At 45.4% G+C, this 19,956-nt stretch overlaps 1 protein-coding gene across 2 annotated transcripts in view; it reads right to left on the minus strand.

The window, feature by feature from the left end:
- Window positions 1–57: 57 nt before the first annotated feature.
- The window catches only part of WDFY2 (WD repeat and FYVE domain containing 2), a 177,543-nt gene continuing 157,644 nt past the window's right edge, over window positions 58–19,956 (minus strand). Inside the window, exons 8-12 of one of the 2 annotated variants that reach the window (XM_079903085.1) lie at window positions 16,255–16,360; window positions 12,261–12,362; window positions 11,278–11,408; window positions 8,354–8,462; window positions 58–994 (exon numbers count right to left, since the gene is read on the minus strand). In XM_079903085.1, the coding sequence (XP_079759211.1) occupies window positions 977–994; window positions 8,354–8,462; window positions 11,278–11,408; window positions 12,261–12,362; window positions 16,255–16,360 (466 nt within the window). In that variant the 3' untranslated portion in view covers window positions 58–976. Of the gene's footprint in view, window positions 7,311–8,353; window positions 8,463–11,277; window positions 11,409–12,260; window positions 12,363–16,254; window positions 16,361–19,956 lie in introns of both variants that reach the window. The other variant, XM_079903084.1, reaches the window with a different exon arrangement.

Genomic DNA, 19,956 nt, shown 5'->3' on the forward strand with positions numbered 1-19,956 from the left:
CCTGAAGGAGGACACGGGGGGGGGGGGGGGGGGGGGGGCTGCCGCGGTGCTGGGTGTGGGTGGTGCTGGGTGTGGGCGGGGCCGGGCGGGCACGGGCAGGCTGGATGGAGGAGGGGCAACCCAGCCGCCCCTCCCACCGGCCCTTTGACAGCGTGCAAGTCATCGACTTCTTCCCACTTATCTGTAAAATGGGCCTCATGAATTTTTACGAAGGCTTTTCCTGGCTGTATTTTTCCTGAGTCCTCTCTCCTTCATTTGGAAAGTTTATCAGCCACAGGTAAAGCAGCCTTGTGTGAAAGATAAAGAAAATAAAAAGGTCTGCTCAGCCAGCCATGGTGAATGCCAACGCAGGGCTGCTGGAGTGCGTGTGTGTCACATGGCACAGCTGGACAACAATGACAGGACCACAGGTGCAGGAAGGTTTCCAGAGATTTATTTTAAACCGTGGCGGTAGCTTGCATTGAGTCTTTGACATTGGTCATGGCTACACGTTCATTTTGGTTAGCGGGAAGCACAGTGGGAAAGTGAGCAGAGTTCAGAAACGTTCACGACATTCAGCAGCATTTGAATGGAGAACTGGATACATTTAACATCGTGGGAAATCCCTGCTTATTCCCACCTAATCACATTCAGGAAGTCAATGTCAAGACTGCTTGGTCTGGTTGGGGGAATCTAGTGGCAGAGGGTGTGGCAATGCCAGCAGGGTTTGGCTAGAACCACATTTGATAAATCTCTTCCAGCTTTGGGCGTATTACATTTTCAGCCTGACCCCTTGGAGAATCTCATTTCAAAAAGAAAGAAAAAGACATCCATAAAGCAACACGCCCGCTGCAGCCAGGTTCCAACATGGCTGTAGACTGGTGGGCGTGCAGGGTGGAAGCGTCCGTGTCCCCTGTTGTGGAGACAGTGGCAGGCAGGCACGAATGTGGGGCTAGCACCTTCCCGGTTGTCCAGTTAGTAACAGTTTTTGGACTTTTCATATAAAGATTTTCTTCTGCAAAATGACAGTACATTTGAAAAAAAAGCAGATGGCGTAAAACACAAATATGTAAGTATACAGTGGTTACCAGCGACACAAGTATTTTGGTCCATACTTCATATGCTACTAACATAAGGCAGCCATCCATTTAAATGAAAGAAAAAGTGTGTATAAGTGAAATACTTTTTTCAAACCATTTCTCCTTTTTGTGTTACAGTTTACCCTCTCATGCTTCCCAGAGAACCAAGGGGGATAAAAAGGAGAAAGGATCCTAAATATCAAAGTCACATTGTAAAACTAACCTTTAAGCCGACCTGCAATTCCCCTTCTCTCCCAAGAAAGTCAGATACACTTCTGTACACTCACGAAGGTGAACATTTTGAGGTATTTGTTTTTAATGAGATGGTACTATGATTGACTTGCACCTTCACCATCTTTTTCAAACCTCCTGGGCTCTAGACGGGAAAATACTGGAAGCAGTTTACTTGATGTGACACAAGACAAAGGCAGTGGGATATGCTCCCGTTGACCTGAGTGAAGTCAGCCACGTGCAGGCGGGTCACTGGTAATGGTTAGGTCAGTTTAGTAATAACAGTCATGGAATCATAGGATCACGGATTGGAAGGGATCTTAGGAACAATCATTGAATTCAACTTCTACTCAAGGCTTTTAATCTCCACATCTATTCCACTATAAATAGACAAGGGGCTACATACTGTCTGTTCCAAAATTCCCTGGCAAAAGAAACACAAAAGAGGAATCCCATTCCAGTGTTGGACAGATCTAATTTTACACCCTGCTTTCTTGTGTTTGGCCTAAACAGGCTTCTTGGTGGAAAGGATAATGTTTAAAGGCAAAATTACAAACTAAAAATATGGATGTCCCTGAATTAAGTTACGGACACATGATACTTGGGCACTGAAGGATAAAGGCAAGTGGATGGAATACAAGTATCAGTACTAGGAAGTACCGAGGCCCGCGGTGGGACGCCGGGATGCCCCTGCTCGGTAGAGTCGGGTCTCCAGGGCGGTGGCTGCCTGAGCTCTTTTACTGTCGCCGAATGGAGAAAGAACATTCCCTTCCGCTTGGCGAGTGCCACTGCGATGAGGATTTATCACATTTACCACATTGTACTGAAATGACCATTACTTGCAAGAACGATTCAAAGCCAGAGGGAAATGAGGGCAGCAGTGGCCTGCTTGCTCACGGGAAGGCCGTGTGGGTGCAGTGCCACTGTCGTCCAGAACAACCTCCTCCACAGGTCAAGGCCTGTCCTTTTTCAAAGGGGAGCTCCTAACCTGGGCCCCCAGGTAATAGCGGAATCAGTATGCCGTAAGCTTATCCAGGCCAAGTCTGTGCAAGCAGTGGTCTCCAGCCCCACCTCACAGCCTCCAGTGAGGGGCTGTGCCCCCAACAAAGTTCAAAAATTAGTTACCAGGGGTCATTTTAGGATAATAACTCCAGGTACTTACAAAGAAAAAGAAACTTTGATACCAGCCTCAGCTGCAGGGAAACTTGACTCTCTGGGTAGAGGTGCGTGGTGAACCGTGTGCTGCCTCTCTCTGTGGCCACGAGCATCTGCGTCTCACGGTGACAAGAGCTCAGGCTCCAGGACTGCAGTTGTGCACTTGATGTTCTCTGGCAGCTCCAAACCGCCTGTGGGCCCCGAGCACCAGGCTGATGCAGGTCCTGGGCCTTTCTTTACGCTGCTCCCACAGCCTGGGCTCACAACAACTCATCCTTCAACTCTCAGCTCAGAAGCCCTTTCCTCTGCAAGGTCCCCTGGCTCCACCCGTGCGGGTAGGAGCACCTGCGCAGCTCCTGGAACAGGACCCCACAGCCCTCTGTCACTGGATTTACCACCTGGCACTGAAATGATCCATCTAGGCGACAGGATGGACCTCGTGACCCTGGGCCTGGTTCAAAGCCTGGAGTGTGGTGGACACTCAACAAAGGGTTGGACTGGACGAGAATTGGAGTCTCAAGGGTCATCTAGATCCCTCAGTGCTCAAGATGGACTTAATCTCTGTTTCCCAATCATGTCGCTAGATAGGCACTTGCACATCCAGAAAAACATAACTTTGTTTTAAAGGAGAGGAAAAAAAGAATGTTTTTGGCAAAATGCTTTCCTTCACTTTAAAATATAAATCTTAGTGGACAAGGTCATTTATATACAATTAAACTACTATGAAAAGGCCAAACCAAAGGAATGTCATTTAATGGATATTTATGTCCAGTAACTTTGATAACATAGTTTAGATCTAGTTCCTTGCTTAAAAGGCAAAATTCAGGCGTTAAAAACTGATTAATGTTAAGAAAAAAATAAATTCTGCTTTTGAAAAAATGAACCTTAAAACAGGAAAAGAAAGGCAATATTCCATAAGAAGGTCAATGAAGAGACTGGCTCAGCACCAACCCACACACGGAGGGTGAGGTGGGCTTTCAGTGCCCCTGGATTTCCACTTAAACTTTGTAGCTGGGGTGGTCTGTGGGGAAGAGTGTAGGAAGGAGTTTATGCTGATGGAGACCTGCAGGAAGCACCTCACTGCACATACCCATCCGCTTGGAACCACAGCCTGGGGACAAAGGCTGTGCCTACAATGAGAGGAACAGACCCGGTTCCGAGAGCTCCCTGCCTCGAGGCTGGAAGTCATTGCTCCCCCTCACGCCATTACCAGTTAATGTTCTAAAACAACTGTTCCTCGAAAATTCTTTCAGGTTTCCCTTGTTGATACCTCTGCGATCTCTAACTGCCTGGTGTGACTATAGTGTTTTGTGCTTGGAACATTCTAGATGTCTGAAGATCCCTTCCAGTTTTTGTGATTTTATGATTCTTTGAATAATTCAAACAATCCAGTAAGAAATACATCATGGTTGATTGACCTCAGATAAAAAGACACATGACTCCAAGTACTTAAAACCACTTGTGCTACTGTGGAGACAACCCAGGCAGTTAAAGGTTCCAGTAACATCATTTCTTTGGAGAAACTGAGAGCATGTGATTGGTTCTATCCTACCCAATGAAGGACAGCCACATGCACGGTATGTGCGGGTTTGCCACTTTCCCAGCATAATCCTGTTAGGCTTTACTTGCCAGAGCTTCTGTATGTTGAAGTAACAGAGCAAAAAATATATATAAAGTGCAATTCCAGTGGGGTAAAACAAGAACTATGAGAGTTAACCCAGACAGGAGAAAAGCCAAGCGCTGGCACCAGCTCCCACTCCTAATGAATGAAGCCTCTATTCCATAAAAATGCTTGGAAGGCACCCCGACACCAACACATATCTACGAGTTACAAAAATGGTGGAGATAATGTAATACTCAAGAATTCACAGTATTATAGACACACACAGTTGGCGTGCTAAGCGCTTCTCACCAAGTTCAAGCACCTACACAAATGAGGAGAAAGGAAAAGGCAGGGCAACGGATACCTTGACATATCTGTGGTTACTGATCGTGACTCTCGTCACCAACGAGGTGTCCAGTGGTTTCAACCTTTGAGTGGCCCTGTGGGCTGGGATACAGACAGGCTGGGAGGGAGATGACTGGACTGAAGTGCAGGGTCACAGACCAGAGGGACCACGGTGTCACATGTGGTCCAAAGGAGACAATCAGCTTTCCCAGTGGGGTCTGAGCTCATCGAGACCCAACTCAGATCCACGTCAGGTCTGCCGCGCACCTGATCCACCGTCTCCCTATCGCTGTGCTTGCCTCTCTATACACAGGCCGGGCTCCAAAGTTCAGGAAGGGAAAACATAGCGATTCTTTCCTACAACTCATTTCCAACACACAGTCCTTTATTACATACAACTTAAGTGGCTCCAGGTTCTAGTAGTAAACTACAAAATAGATATGAGTTTTTTTGTTTTTTTGCGGTACGCGGGCCTCTCACTGTTGTGGCCTCTCTCGTTGCGGAGCACAGGCTCCGGACGCGCAGGCTCAGCCGCTCACAGGCCCAGCCGCTCTGCGGCATGTGGGATCTTCCCGGACCAGGGCACAAACCCGTGTCCCCTGCATCGGCAGGCGGACTCTGAACCACTGCACCACCAGGGAAGCCCAATATTTGAGTATTTTAAATTCCCTTTTTAAAGCTCTCTCACAGAGCAGTCATGCAGAAGAGACTCAAGTTAGTTATGATGGCTTTGGCTGATGGCAAGCAAGGATTGTGTGGAAGTGGCAGTTAAGTGATAAGTGGTAATTGCTGTGTGTGTGTGTGTGTGTGTGTGTGTGTACACAACCTTAGAGTATGGTCACATGGGCCCATCTGCCCTGATGTCCCAGGTCATGGCTGTCATGTGCCATGGCTGCATGGGGCACACCCACTGTCCTGCTTCCCAAAGCTGCAGCAGCAGAATCATCTCAAGGAAGCCCGTCCCCCGGAAGCACACTTGGTCAGTGTTGGGGGAGGGATAATCCGAGTATGGCTGGGAGGCCTCCTCCCAGTTAGAAAGAAAATTAATGATCACGAGGGGGAAAAATTACTTTCAGGAAAAGAGGAAAAAAAAATAGGGAGGACTTCAACTACTACCACCCCAAATTGTCAGATCAAAAGAGAACAAGATCCTGTGGAGGTAGGGCTCAGATAGGGAAGGGCAAGTAATTGGCCTGTTTAACTGCGAGGCTCTGCTTAATTAACCTGATGAACCCCAAGGACCCGGGGATCCCCCAATGCTCCTGACAGGTGAGGGCTGAATGAGGTGGCACTTGTGTAAAGTGCTTAGAACGGGGCGAGCACATAGCTCATGCCTGCTGCTAATTTCAATTCTATTTTTACAAATGAAAATAAGATTTTTTTTTTCTTTGCGATACGCGGGCCTCTCACTGCCATGGCCTCTCCCGCTGCGGAGCACAGGCTCCGGACGCGCAGGCTCAGCAGCCATGGCCCACGGGCCCAGCCACTCCGCGGCATGTGGGATCCTCCTGGACCAGGGCACGAACCCACGTCCCCTGCATCGGCAGGGGGACTCTCAACCACTGCGCCACCAGGGAAGCCCCCAAAAATAAGATTTTAAAAAAGAACTTCAATATCCCAAGTTGAGTCACTACACACAAGAATATCTCAATTTATCAAGTTTGAGTGGATTCCCTTAAAATTAGCTAAGTTTAGATTCATCTCCTAAAGCGTCCCCCTGCCCCTCTTTTTTTTTTTTTTACATTCCCAACTGGAACACAGCATGAACTGTAGGATTCAGTACCTTTTATGTCTCAGATCACACAATTTTAGTATGAAAGTGTGCAAAGTGTTCTCATAAAATACATGAAGATAAAAATCTTTAAATATCTCGTTTTGACAGAAGAAAATACAGACGGTGAGGAATAAAGCAGGATACAACCTCGCAGCAATGAACATGTTCAAGTTCAGAGGTGACATCACATAGAACAACGCATTTTAAAGACACTATTCTTGAAGGACACAGGGTTTTGTTGTTTTGTGTTTAACATGAAGAGCGACAGGGAGCTGTGTCAATAAAACTAAAACCTAAAAGGCTCAGAAAGCTCCAGCTGAATTAGAAATGATCCAGGCACTGAGAGTTGAAGGCCTGAGTTATGATAATCTACTTTGTGGCTGCGAGTGGCTTTCTCACAACATTTGTTTTTAATGCAGGAAAGACAGAGAAAAACTGAGGCAGAAACACAAGGTCATTTCCACTCCATGAGAACATGTACGACCTAGATATCACAAACAGATCACTCTCAGGCGATTCAAGAGTCAGCTGGGAAATCCACATGAATGGTTTTCCAGGTCTCTCAATGGGAGGGGATTTCTACGAAAGCAGAAACACTGCAAATAAACTGTGAATACGTACACTCTGGGGAACAGCCGATGAAGCTGAGGGTGGATACACAGAGAAGGAAGAGATGCCGACCACGAGATATGTGTCCAAGTGAAGGAAACACGGAAACTACTTTATAACTACCGAAAACACCCTGAACGGTTATACACGCCTCATTTCTCCGACACACAAAGCAACAACTAAAACGAAGTGGTGAAAAATATAAAACTTAAAACACCCCACACTGAGTCTGCAGTATACTCAAAACAAGGTAGCACAGCCAGACTGTATAAACCACTTGTTAAAAAAATATCCTCTTTTATAGCGTATGAACAAGTTGCAAGAGTTCCCTCGCAAGAGCTCCCCGACCGCTCACCGCCGTGTGTGCGGGTCACACGCAAGCTCAGCTCAGCTCTTCAGCTTCTCTCCCACCACTCACGCATCTGCTTTACAGCTCCAGTCATGATTTAGGTTAGAACAACCGTTTCTTGAGTAAATACTATCTTTCTGGTGCCTGGAAGGGGCATCAAGACACAACCGGGGTCATATCCCACAACTGTAAAAAGAAGAAGATCTCTGATGAACTACCGTTCAACTGTGTTGAGCACCCGCAGTCCTTGTAACTGAATTCAAGTGTATTTTTTAACTTAACAAGGAGCTAAGTACTATACGAACATCATTTATAAATCTATAAAATAGTATTTGTCCATCAAAAAGTTCAACATAACCCTCAAAAACAGGACAATGGCAGCTGGAAATTTTAATCGGGCTGATGGAGAATAAAGGCAGATTAGATTCATTCAAGGGGGAAGGGAAGTAACATATGAGGCAACAAATGGGTACCAAGATGTGCTGTGTCCTTTCTATATCTCATCTCATCTTCCAAACAGTTCTACGAAATGTCTCATTTTCAAAAATAAAGGAACCAAGCCTCCCAGAATTTACTTTAAACGTGCTCAAAGTCACAGAGGTCTGGTGGCTTCCAAAGGGGGTTATTTCAACCGCCCCATCCTGCTACTGCCTCCAAGAAGGGACCAGAACGGGCCCAGGAAGTAGGGCTCAGTGAACGAGGCAAACCTGAGCCTCTGGGTGCCTCAGAGAATGACACAGGTGTGGCCCCTTCAGTCCTGTGCCTCTGCTGTGTCACAAAATCCTTGTGGTCTAGCGCAGTCCTCAGGCCCTGGAGGACTGCTCCTGGGTAACTGATCTCACGGGGAAAAGATCTTGTTTATTACTTGTTGGCTCATTCAATGCTCAGCTCAAACCCCCTCCTGAAGCCATCTCCAGCAGCACTATCTCCAGCTCCTGAACTCGTCCAGTAATTCTTGTCCATATTACTCTTTGGGCTGCTGAACATGTGACCTATTATTAACTGTCTTTTTAAAAGTATGTCCCCAGTAGACTAGCTGTTCCTTTCAGGCGAGAGCCATATCTTATTTTGGTGTGTACAGCCAGTGACTGTTCACGGCAGGTAGCAGGTTCTCAAAAATGCTCATTGCCAAGGGTACGCTTTGGAGCAGACCTCATGTGGTCTTGGGGCTCCTGTATATTTACACAGAGCCAAAGATGGAAAGCTTCTAAGATAAGAGAGCATCCTACCTTAATAACCTTGTCAGTTCCCGAAGTCAGTAACCATCCTCTGGTGGCATCAAAATGCACATGCACGATGTTATGTTTACTGTCATGGAAGGTCGCCGTGGGTGCACGTCTGGAGGGAGCAAAGAAAGTTTCCAAGAGTGAAAGGCAGTAGTATATAAAGGAAGAAGATCTAGAGTGACATTAAGCTCTAATTTTTAGCCAAATGGCTAAAGTGACTTCACTATTAGAAACGCTCCTGGGACTTCCCTGGTGGTGCAGTGGTTAAGAATCTGCCTGGCAATGCAGGGGACACGGGTTCGAGCCCTGATCCGGGAAGATCCCACATGCTGCAGAGCAACTAAGCCCGTGCGCCACAACTACTGAGCCTGTGCTCTAGAGCCCGTGCTCTAGAGCCCGCGAGCCACAACTACTGAGCCCGTGCACCACAACTACTGAAGCCTGTGCACCTAAAGCCTGTGCTCTACAACAAGATAAGCCACAGCAATAAGAAGCCTGCTCACCGCAACTAGAGAAAGCCCACCTGCAGCAACGAAGACTCAATGCAGCCAAAAATAAATTAATAAATTTAAAAAAAATGGGGCTTCCCTGGTGGCACAGTGGTTGAGAGTCCGCCTGCTGATGCAGGGGAAGCAGGTTCGTGCCCCGGTCCGGGAAGATCCCACATGCCACGGAGTGGCTGGGCCCGTGAGCCATGGCCGCTGAGCCTGCACGTCCGGAGCCTGTGCTCCACAACGGGAGAGGCCACAACAGTGAGAGGCCCGCGTACCGCAAAAAAAGAAAAAAAAAAAGAAAAAAGGAATGCTCCTCAGAGCTACTTTTATTCCCTGGTGACATGTTATGATTTTTTTTAAAAAAGGGTAAAAGGATTCTTATACTCTCCAAAATGGTCAAACGATGTTGAAGTTTCTAAACGTCCTTTTGGAGATTTTGTTGCTCTGATTGAGTCTGTGAGGCTCTCTACCTGTGCTGTAAACAAATCTTTAAAACGACCCACAGTGCTTTTGCTAAGTTTGATCTCAGAAGGACTTCATGGTAAAATAGTCTACCTTTGTCTATTGCATTAAAAAAAAAAGCACACTTGTTAAAACGCCCAAGACTGTCATTCTCATCTAAGGGCTCTTCATTCTTTCTCCTCTTTTCCCTGGTATAACTGCAGATCTGGTTTTTCTGTGGCATTCTGATGCTTTGACAAGTAAAACAATATATAAACAAACAATGTTATTTGCTTTTTAGTTTTTTAATCTGTGTATTTTTTTAGTAAGAAGGCTGGTCAACTGCCTAGGTACTCTAGAGGCAATGCACATGTTCCCACGGAGAAGAAAGCAGAAGAAACAGTGATGTGGGAAAGGGGACAGGGACGTGGAAGGAGACTGCAGTTTTCTAATCATGTTTCACGTCGCCGCTCCTCGGCAATGGGCTCCCTGAAGATGGCTGTTAATTGCTCAATCTAGAGAACAGATCTTCAGTATCCCAAAACTGATCACTTTAAAATATTTAGAATTAAAGAATTAGGTTTAATTTGTAGTCACTTAGACTCTCTGGGTCTGTGTCTTTAATGAAGAATTAAACTAGAATATCCTGTCTCTTGCAGCTCTCTAATTTAATGAGAACTCATTAATTTCACCACATACGATGAGCAGAACATAACCAATGAACATAAATGCTTACTTATGCAAGGGCATCTTACTTAACATTTGCTATGACTAAATAAGAATGAAAAAAACACATACATTAACATTAGGGTTATCTGTAAGAGAACGCTTTGTTTTATTAATTTGCCAAGAATTTCCTTTAAATGCTGACCTCCTCTGATGCATTTTTTTTTTTTTTTTTTTTTGCGGTACGCGGGCCTCTCACCGTTGTGGTCCCTCCCGTTGCGGAGCACAGGCTCCGGACGCGCAGGCCCAGCGGCCATGGCTCACGGGCCCAGCCGCTCCGCGGCTCGTAGGATCTTCCCGGACCGGGGCACGAACCCGCGTCCCCTGCATCGGCAGGCGGACTCTCAACCACTGTGCCACCAGGGAAGCCCTACATGCAGCTTTTAAGACACCCATCTAGTACGTAAAATGATTTTACTCTAAACAGGTGTGGGGGTGGGTGGAGGTGGGAGAATTGGGCAATAAGTTCCCTATGAGATCCTGTTGTAATTCACTAAAAGGGAAACTTGGTGAAGACCATTCTGTTTACATCTGTTTTACAACAGCTGACATGAAAAAGACGACATGGGAGGAATTCCCTGGCAGTCTAAGTGGTTAGGACTCCAAGCTTCCATGACAGGGGGCACGGGTTCAACCCCTGGTGGAGGAACTAAGATTCCGCATGTCGTGCGGTGTGGCCGAAAAAACCAACCAAACAAAAAAAAGGAACATAGATTAAAAAAATGAAAAGACAGCATGGATCTGTCCCACCCTCCCTGCCACCCCCCAACAAAGCACAGCGGCACAGTAACCTCAGGTCCTGGGTTATTGGGCGAGACCGACCAGCAAGACTCAGCAGCTGGCGGCACTGGCCTCTTAGGAGAAGTGGCTTAACTCTTCCTGGAAAACAAAAGCTCTGGAGCCTGTGGGCTGATTTGGTCCTATAATGATACCGGCTTGGGCTAGAAAGTAAACCCAGGGCTCCTGCACTGCTGGGCAATTCTCAAGAAAATGAGCAGACAGAGAGTTTGCTACAAGAACATTTCACGGCACACACCCCTGGGACTGACGAGAGCACAGAGATGATTTCTCAGCGTGCACTCTCTCCTCCTGCCCACAAGAGAACATGATCTCTTGGTGGAAAGGAGGGCTCTGCCCACCAGCCACGGTCTGCATTAGAAACCAGCAGGACTAGGGCCCCATTAGTCATGGCTGCGGCGCTGGGCGAAGCTCTTAGACCCGGCTCCCTCCTTAACCTCGACAATTCTGCGGATTGCTGGGACTTACTCCTCGTCGGTGATGGCCTCGTGGCAGCTGTCACACACCCTCACTTCAAACTCGAAGCCCATCAGAGGGATGGAGGAGCGCTTGGAGCTGCACTTGCCGCAGACGGCCTTCCCGCACTTCCGGCAGTGGTGCTGGAGGGAGAGAAAACATGCTCCCTGCGGCTGCGCACCTCGGCCTGGCCGGGTCGGCTCAGGTGTGACCCATAGCGTCCAGGTGAGGATGCTAAACCAGAATGTTCCAGGAAACTGAAGGAACGCGCCAGGTGCTCCTCTTTTGGGACTGTTTATTCAGGATGAGGACTGTCTGGGAAGCACACGTGATCGTGCCACGGCCTCAGACCCCGCCCCCTTCCCCAGTCTCGGTGCTTTCCAATTATCACCGTATGAACTAGGACCCACCCAGCGGTCGGGTTATCTTAAAGCTGGGTGTCCAGAAGTGCCACCTCCAGAGGCTTCGCTGCTGGGTGAAGAACTGGGACGAAACCTGACTCAATCCACTGTCTGCACTTTGGCCGTGCTCAAGCTAGGCGACTGGCATTTGACTTCCTTGGGGCAGACCAAACCCAACCGTGGAATCAGATTGAAAATGCTGTATTATACATAGATATAAATAACTAAAACTAAGATGGAAGGAATGAAAGTGAAATTAAGAAGAAATAAACATCACTTACATAATTTCATGGTTTGGTACCAATATAAGCTAAGCACGGCCCCTCTAATTTTAAGGTACATTTCACTAGATGCCACTAGAATTCTAAAATCATATCCCTTAACTACTGGCACCAAGTGACAACGGAAACCGAATGCAGCAGGAATGAGCTACAGGAGAGAAAGGGAGTAAACTAGCGTGCGGTCACAAAGTGACTCCAGGGCAGTAATTTACTCCCACTGCAGCTCTCGCCCAGGGGCGCTACTTCCTCCAAGATCATAAGGTAAAGTTATTTCTACACAATTACATTTTGAGGAAGCATCCGTATCACCCACCTGTCTCAGGCCAATTTTCTTGCTGTCCCACATCTGCTTGAAGTTCCAGAAGAAAGGCTGATTGCACTTTTGGCAGGAATCACTGTCCAACCATTCAGGGGTCTTGTCAAATAAAACACACAACAGGTCACAGTGAGAAGCAGCCCAGACAGTGGAACCAGTGTCACTGCCGAAACTTACATAATCAAGATGTGTTTCTAAGAAACAGAGGTGTGATTTCTCGATCATTTTGAAAATATTTCCTAAATACCTATGATGCGTCAGGTCCTGGGGATGTAGTGGTGAAGAGAAAGAATCTCTACCATCATGGAGCTTGTAATTTATCAGGGAAGACTTAATATGAAAATCTTATTAATAATAGTTATTATCTGAATCAGTGTAAGGATCAGAGGCCTGAGAAGGAGAAGCTCAGAGTGCTGTGAGAGTGGGATGACCTAGGCTGGGGTTCAGGACTTTGTCTTGGACAAATGATAACAAGCTGAGACCTGGGGATGCATGGCAGGAGACCAGGCACAGTGGGCTGAGAGAGGGGCAGGATGGCTGGAGCGCATGGGTGTGTGTAAGGGGGGAGCAGGGGAGGGAAAAGGGGGGGTAAGGGGGGGAGGGAAGGGTATGAAGGGCTGAGGCTGGAGGGGATGCAGGGGCCACACCACTGACAGCTATGTTGAGGATTTAGGACGTTATCTCATCCTTCCCGATCATATGCAATTATATTTGCTCTGATTGTGTATAATTACATACACCTGCCTATTACACATGCATGCAGCTACCCGCGTTGGAGGGACAGAACCTGACCACAGCGGCGGGTTCTCAGGGAAGCTACCGGTCCTCTGTCTTGACAGGGCCTGGCAGGGTGTAAGGCTCTGCTCCTTGCCTCGTGGGTCATGTAATATCCTGGCTTTGTTCACTATTCCCCAACCCCATGGCGAGTACTCTAAACTATGTCAAACAGGTTTAAAGGATGTGTTAAGCTGAAAGCTATTCTTTATCAAATCTTTATAGATTCTCCACAGGGGGACGCTACATTTGCTTCTAGAGTTCCATGCTCTACTCTGTAAATTCATCCTCTGGCAGAGAGATTGGTCTCTTTCCATATATCACCTAACCCAAGGAATTGGGGAAAATACACCCAACCCCAGCGTTTCCCAAAAGCGAATTCCAGGGCACGCCAATTTGACTGACAGGACACTTACTGTAAAAGAGGCCTGAGATCAAACAAGTTTGAGAAATATGGTAAACAACGGCCTCCCCTCTCCGGGCTTCACAACGGACAGCAGCACAGTAAAGGCTCAGGAAGGACTTTGTTGATGTAATCCTTTTCTGAGGAAGACCTGTTATAGAACAGACTCAGGGACTTAGCCTATTCCCCTACCTTTAAGCAGAAATGAACCGAAAGCTACATATTTTCTCAGAAAAAAAAAAAGTAAAAAGGGGACATTTTAAGAGCTCTAATTCTTAGTCTATTTATTTTATTAAAACTGAAGAAAAGAAGTAAGCCTTTCACTTACTTGGTAATTTTCATGCCCTAATTCGTTTAAAGACAGATTTAATAAAATAATCCAAAGTGTTTTAGCTGAAGACAACATTTTACCCCTAAAAGACTTATCTATGTTGTGATTTTTCAATACACTTATGATGCAGGAAAATCAGGAAGATTTACAAACAACTTACACACACACACACACACACACACACACACACACACGCACACACCCCGCTACACCTTTTACAAGGAAGCGTGCTGGTTTAGGACACATATGAAATACATAAGTGGGTGTCTATGAGGAGGGAACTGACAGTAGGGCTCTGAAAAGGGGGAAAAACAATCAGCATGTGTAGTACGATTCCATTTTTTGGTCCAAAAAACAATCTGACATGTATCTGCAGAGAAAAATGTAAGGAGGGATGTTTGCCAACATGTGAAGGGCAGTATTTCTGGGTGGTGGTATCATGAATAATTGACATTCTCTTTGTTAACAAGTACTCAGTCTAACTTTTCTACAAAGAACCTGTATTATATATACTTAAATAAATAATAAAATTGTGAGAAATTGCGTTTTATTAACTGTACAAACACACGTTCAACCTATGGGATGTCTGCCTGATCTGTGTTCAGCCACCTGAGGTCTCCCCCCGCCGGCCCCCCCCAAGGCTGCCGCCCCCTCCTCTCTGCCTCTGCCTCTGCCTCTGCGCACGACCACTTTGCCCGCTCTTTGCTCTTGCTGCTTCTTGTTCTGGTCAGAGTGCACTCAGGCCCGTCAAGCTCTTAGCACTCCCTCCTGCCACAGACCCTTCGCTGAGAACGTCAGCCGATGACAGTCCTCCGCCGGGATGCTCTAACCCACACCAACTGTGATTGAACGATTTGTACCACTGAATAGTTCTCTGACGTTTTCTCCCCCATGTCTTTTCTTCCAGAAAGGCCACCTGCCCTTCAGGGCAGGGACAGTTTCCTTACACCTCAGGCCTCCTGAGCTGAGCGCCACATGGCACTTAGCTCCACAGATACACCTCAGGGGATGTATGTTTACAAAATGGGACACGTGCAAAAAGTGGATGGAACCAGCACTGCTCATTTAGAGCTTTAAATCGCTCGAGAAGATTTAAGATAGTCAACAAGTACCGAGCGCCCAGATGTTTTCATGTCAAAAGGCATAACTGAAGCAAGATGGCTCGGAGGACTGCCCACCAACCACCTGGTTCCGTCTCTGGAACACCGCATCGTTATCCTCCTTTGGGCCTCTGTCTATCAGGGAGGGAGGCTGTGTGCACAGAGGGAAAAGAGCCCAGCGGTTCCCCTCCCCAAGTCTGGCCAGTCAGGCCTGGGAAGAAGCCAGGACAGTCCAGGTGCGACTGTCTGTCACCCAAAACAGGCCACCATGCAGAATAACGAGTCACATGGGGGCCTGGCTAGCACGGCCAGCACACACTGTGCCGACATCCCTGCCTTTACGCCCACGGGGCCAAGTGGTACTTTCAAAAGCAACAGTCCACAATTCCCTACTTCCTGACGGCAAGGATCATTTTAATTAGTTACTAATAGAACTCCTGTGGATTTATGGTTTGAGCAAATCAAGCTTCAATCTCCTTAAGCATTTAATTACTGGTATTTGAAAGGCACTGCATTATGGGTAATAGCAACTACTCCCTTGAAATGAGATTGGGGTGAGGGTATGGAAGAAAGTTGGGAAATCGCTTTTGTCTAATTTTTCAAGTGTTGCTTTTCTAAGTCTCGCATCCCGCAAGGAAATAAATTAGAAGAATACACACTGTCAAAGGGAAAGTTCACCCAGCATAATTCTAGGGAAATGAGAAAATGGTTAACTTCAAAGTACCTGTCAAAGGTGATATTCAGTAAGCAAATCGTTGTTAAGATGCTCAAAGAGGAAAAAGAAAATTCACTGAAAAAAGAATGTTATGATAAAACTTAAATATATGCCTGAAAAATGACAACGTATATATTTATAACTGGAGAACTGCTTAGAATATGACTCGCAAACACACAAAAAATATTTCTAATATTTCTATTAATACCAAACTAAGGATCCTTCATCAAATACCATTTCTCACACACTAGCCACCACTTCCCCCAATAACATGAAGTACTACGCTTTCTGTCTTCGTAGGCACTTTATAGCAAGCGGCTACTCACCTGAAAATAGCTGCTTCCTCTTTCTCGCCTGAACTGCTGTTGTAATGGTTCAACAGATTTAAAGTCTAACCAGCTTAGTCTCAGTTGAAATTCTTACGAAATCTCCATTACGTTAAGTGTTACGTGCCAATTTATGAGGGGTTAAAAAAGAAAACGGAAGCTCCTTTCATACCAGAATTTTTAAATTTTCTGACACAACATGTTTTCTTTCACGGTTTACTCATAAAAGAAAGAAGAAGTAAGTAGGAGGGGAGGCTGAAGCTTTTTTCAGCAGGGTAGGAGCTGCAGAGCCCAGCCCGGTGGCTGAGGAGGGGGGTGGCCCGAGGCTGCTGTGGCACCTACCTCCTGCCTCTCCACGTCCATGTTCCAGACGACAATCCCACCGTCACCACCACAGGAGATGAGCTGCCGCGTGTGCTGTGCATAGGACAGGGCCTGGACTCTGTCACTGCGAAAGAAGCAAGAGTTAGTGACAGTTCCCAAGAGCAGAGAGAGCCCTGAGGGAAGGAAGCCCAGCAGTTGGTCACATGCACACTCACCACTGAGCCCCACCCAAGAGCAGATCTTGGAAACCGGATGGAATTGTCAACATGCTAATATTGGGAGAGTACTCAAGATTTTCAACACTTAAAATAAGTCAAAATGCTCGTTTAATAATTAGCTAGGTTGAACTTTTTTTCTTGGCGGTACGCGGGCCTCCCACTGTTGTGGCCTCTCCCGTTGCGGAGCACAGGCTCCGGACGCGCAGGCCCAGCGGCCACGGCTCACGGGCCCAGCTGCTCCGCGACATGTGGGATCTTCCCTGACCGGGGCACGAACCCGTGTCCCCTGCATCGGCAGGCAGACTCTCAACCACTGTGCCACCAGGGAACCCCTTGAACATCTTTCGATGTGCCTGTTGGCCATCTGTATGTCTTCTCTGGAGGCATGTCTATTTAGGTCTTCTGCCATATTTTTAAAAAATTTATTTATTTTTGGCTGTGTTCGGTCTTCGTTGCTGCGTGCGGACTTTCTCTACTTGCAGCGAGCGGGGGCTACTCTTCATTACGGTGCGCGGGCTTCTCATTGCAGTGGCTTCACTTGTTGTGGAGCACGGGCTCTAGGCACACGGGCTTCAGTAGTTGTGGCATGCGGGCTCAGTAGTTGTGGCGCACGGGCTTAGTAGCTCCGCAGCATGTGGGATCTCCCCGGACCAGGGCTTGAACCCGTGTCCCCTGTACTGGCAGGCAGATTCTTCACCAGTGTGCCACCAGGAAAGTCCCTTTCTGCCATTTTTTGATTGAGTTGTTTGTTTTTTTGATATTGAGATGTATGAGGTGTTTGTATATTTTGGAAATTAAGCCCTTGTCGACTGCATCATTTGCAAATATTTTCTCCCATCCCATAGGTTGTCTTTCCGTTCTGTTTATGGTGTCCTTTGCTGTGCAAAAGCTTATATGTTTAATTAGGTCTACTTGTTTACTTTTGCTTTTATTTCTTTTGCTTTGGGAGACTGATCTAAGAAAATATTGCTATGATTTATGTCCAAAGGGGAAAGTGGGGAGAGATAAATTAGGGGTATGGGATTAACAGATACACACCACTACATATAAAATAAACAACAAGGACGTACTGTATAGCACAGGGAACTATATTCAGCATCTGGTAATAACCTATAATGGAAAAGAATCTGAAAAAGAATAGGCATATATATAACTGGATCCCTTTGCTGTCCACCTGAAACCAACACAACATTGTAAATCAACTTTAGCTCAAATTTTAAAAATGCTCGTGTAAGATGCTAAGGCCCCAAGGAGAGGTGTCTTTGTCAGTTACCAACACTTAAGGAAAAAAGCTGTTGTACTGGTTCCTTAAATGATCAATTAAGTAAAGTCTGTGCCATCTGTTCATGTTACATTTGTAAGGTCATCCAACAAAATGCCTGCTGGGCGTACCTGATGGAGCCAGGTAACCTGTGCTGCCCGAGACAGCTCCCAGGGTGAATCCAACACAGCAACAGACTTGCGTTTCACTGATTCTCTGTCTCTCTAGTTTTCATGCCCTCTTTACTGATTCTGTGTTGTATTTTTCTTTCTAGTTCATACATGGCTGACAAGTTGTTCCCCCTTGGTGGGGAATTCAGTTTCAGGGTCTGACAACCTGATCACCAACAAAAGATGATAAAGACCTATGTTCCTGTGGCAAAAAGAGAACAAGGAATCTGGTTTCTTGGTTGTTTCTGTTTGAATATTTTTCTATTTTGAGCTCAAATTCATTAAGAATTCTGTGGCCACTGGGAAGGAGAATAACTCTGTGAAATCTCAACTGGTGATTTTTTGTGTGCTTTTGTGTTTACTTTTCACTTGTGGCTGCAGTTGTAGGACTGAAGCCATTAAGCTCTGTGCGTCCGTGTCTGCAGTTCAGAAGGGCCTTTACGTCTTGTGTGTGGAATGCTTTCCTGTTTCCAGAGGGTACCAATAAATTAGATTATGGCATCCTTTATATTATAAGCACTTGCTTATAAAGATAAGCAAGCGCTTATATAAATTAAATATTCCTAAACTTCACAGAAAATAAGGAAGCTGAACCTCTAAAACTTTAAATTTACTAGACTTAAAAATTATTCCACAGAAAATACACCCTAACTCAGTGATATTTTAAGAATCCAAGTTCACAAAATTAGGGTAACTCTTTGGCAAATAAGACTTGCATGATGAGTTTTAAAACACAGGTATGTCTTTTTCTGGATTAATCAGTGTTAAATATAATGCAAATGTACATTTTGTTTTACTTGGGTTGATTTCTCCTAAATTTATATAGGATAACTAGTCAAATAAGCTAATATTATGCCTATATAATGTTTAAGATTTTGAAAACTAAGTTTGTGTTCAATTAATTATTCTGATAAACTTTTTATATATACAGCAATTATGTTTTATAGCATATCAACTTAAAGATCATTCCCAAGATCTTTAGGTAACTTACAATGGACTAATAGTAAGTTGAGCTAATTGATAGTCATTGGATACCTACCTAGATAATTTCTAAGTAACTGAAACTTCGATTACAAAGCATAATAAGCATATATGATTATATATGTTTGCCTATTTCTGTGTGCTGTAGAGAAGCTGTAACTGAGGTGTGTCATGTCAAATGAACGTGTTCCTTTTTGCCACTTTCAGGGGATGCAAAAGTGATGTATGTCACAGTAGAAATTGATGTCACGTGATTCATGAGCTGTGCGAGTCTAGCTGTGCTAAAATGCCTGCATGTGATGGAAAGTTCTCAATTATCCACATCCTCCCTCCTCCCAATCTTCTCTATGAAATATGAGTTAGTTACTTTGGTTAATTATTATAATTAAAATGGGTGGTTGAGACTATGCCAGGTGCAGTAATGAAAAGGAAATACAATTGTGTCTGTGTTTTTGTTTTGGGGGAAGAAAAAAAAAAGAGTATTGTTTTTTTTTTTTTCTGCACCACATGGCCCGTGGGATCTTAGTTCCCCAACCATGGACTGAACCCAGGCCCTCGGCAGCGAAGTCAAATCAAATCTGAGAAATTTTTAAACTATTGATTCATCTGAAAATAGCAATGATGAATCCATTGCATTTTAACGTAAATAACATATATTTTGGGGAAAATAACTATATTTCCCAAAACAAAATATTTTGAAGACAAAATGGCATTGCTTAATATTTGTGCAAGTCTTTCTAATGTCTGGCTTAATAGGCAAGAACCAAATACTCATCTCTTTCTGCAGTTGTTATAATGTCACTCAGGTAGCCTCTGGAAAACTCCATCATATACTTTCGAGAGAGCATAAATGAATGAAAAAGGCAATTCTAAAGTAGAATATAAATTTGTTTCAGAATATAAAAGAGAAAAATAAAAGACAAAACATGGAAAATGAATTTTACTTGCTTTGGTTTATAATACTCGAGTCTTTAAAAAAAAGCTATAAAATACATTAAAATTTTGGCATAGTTCCCTCGGTTTTGATGGCTTGCTTCCTTAGTTTACTGAGTAATGCCTTGGACTACACTGCAAGAGGATATTCTTTACC

The sequence above is a fragment of the Stenella coeruleoalba genome, assembly GCF_951394435.1.
Source record: "Stenella coeruleoalba genome assembly, chromosome: 18".
Classification (NCBI taxonomy): Eukaryota; Metazoa; Chordata; class Mammalia; order Artiodactyla; family Delphinidae; genus Stenella; species Stenella coeruleoalba.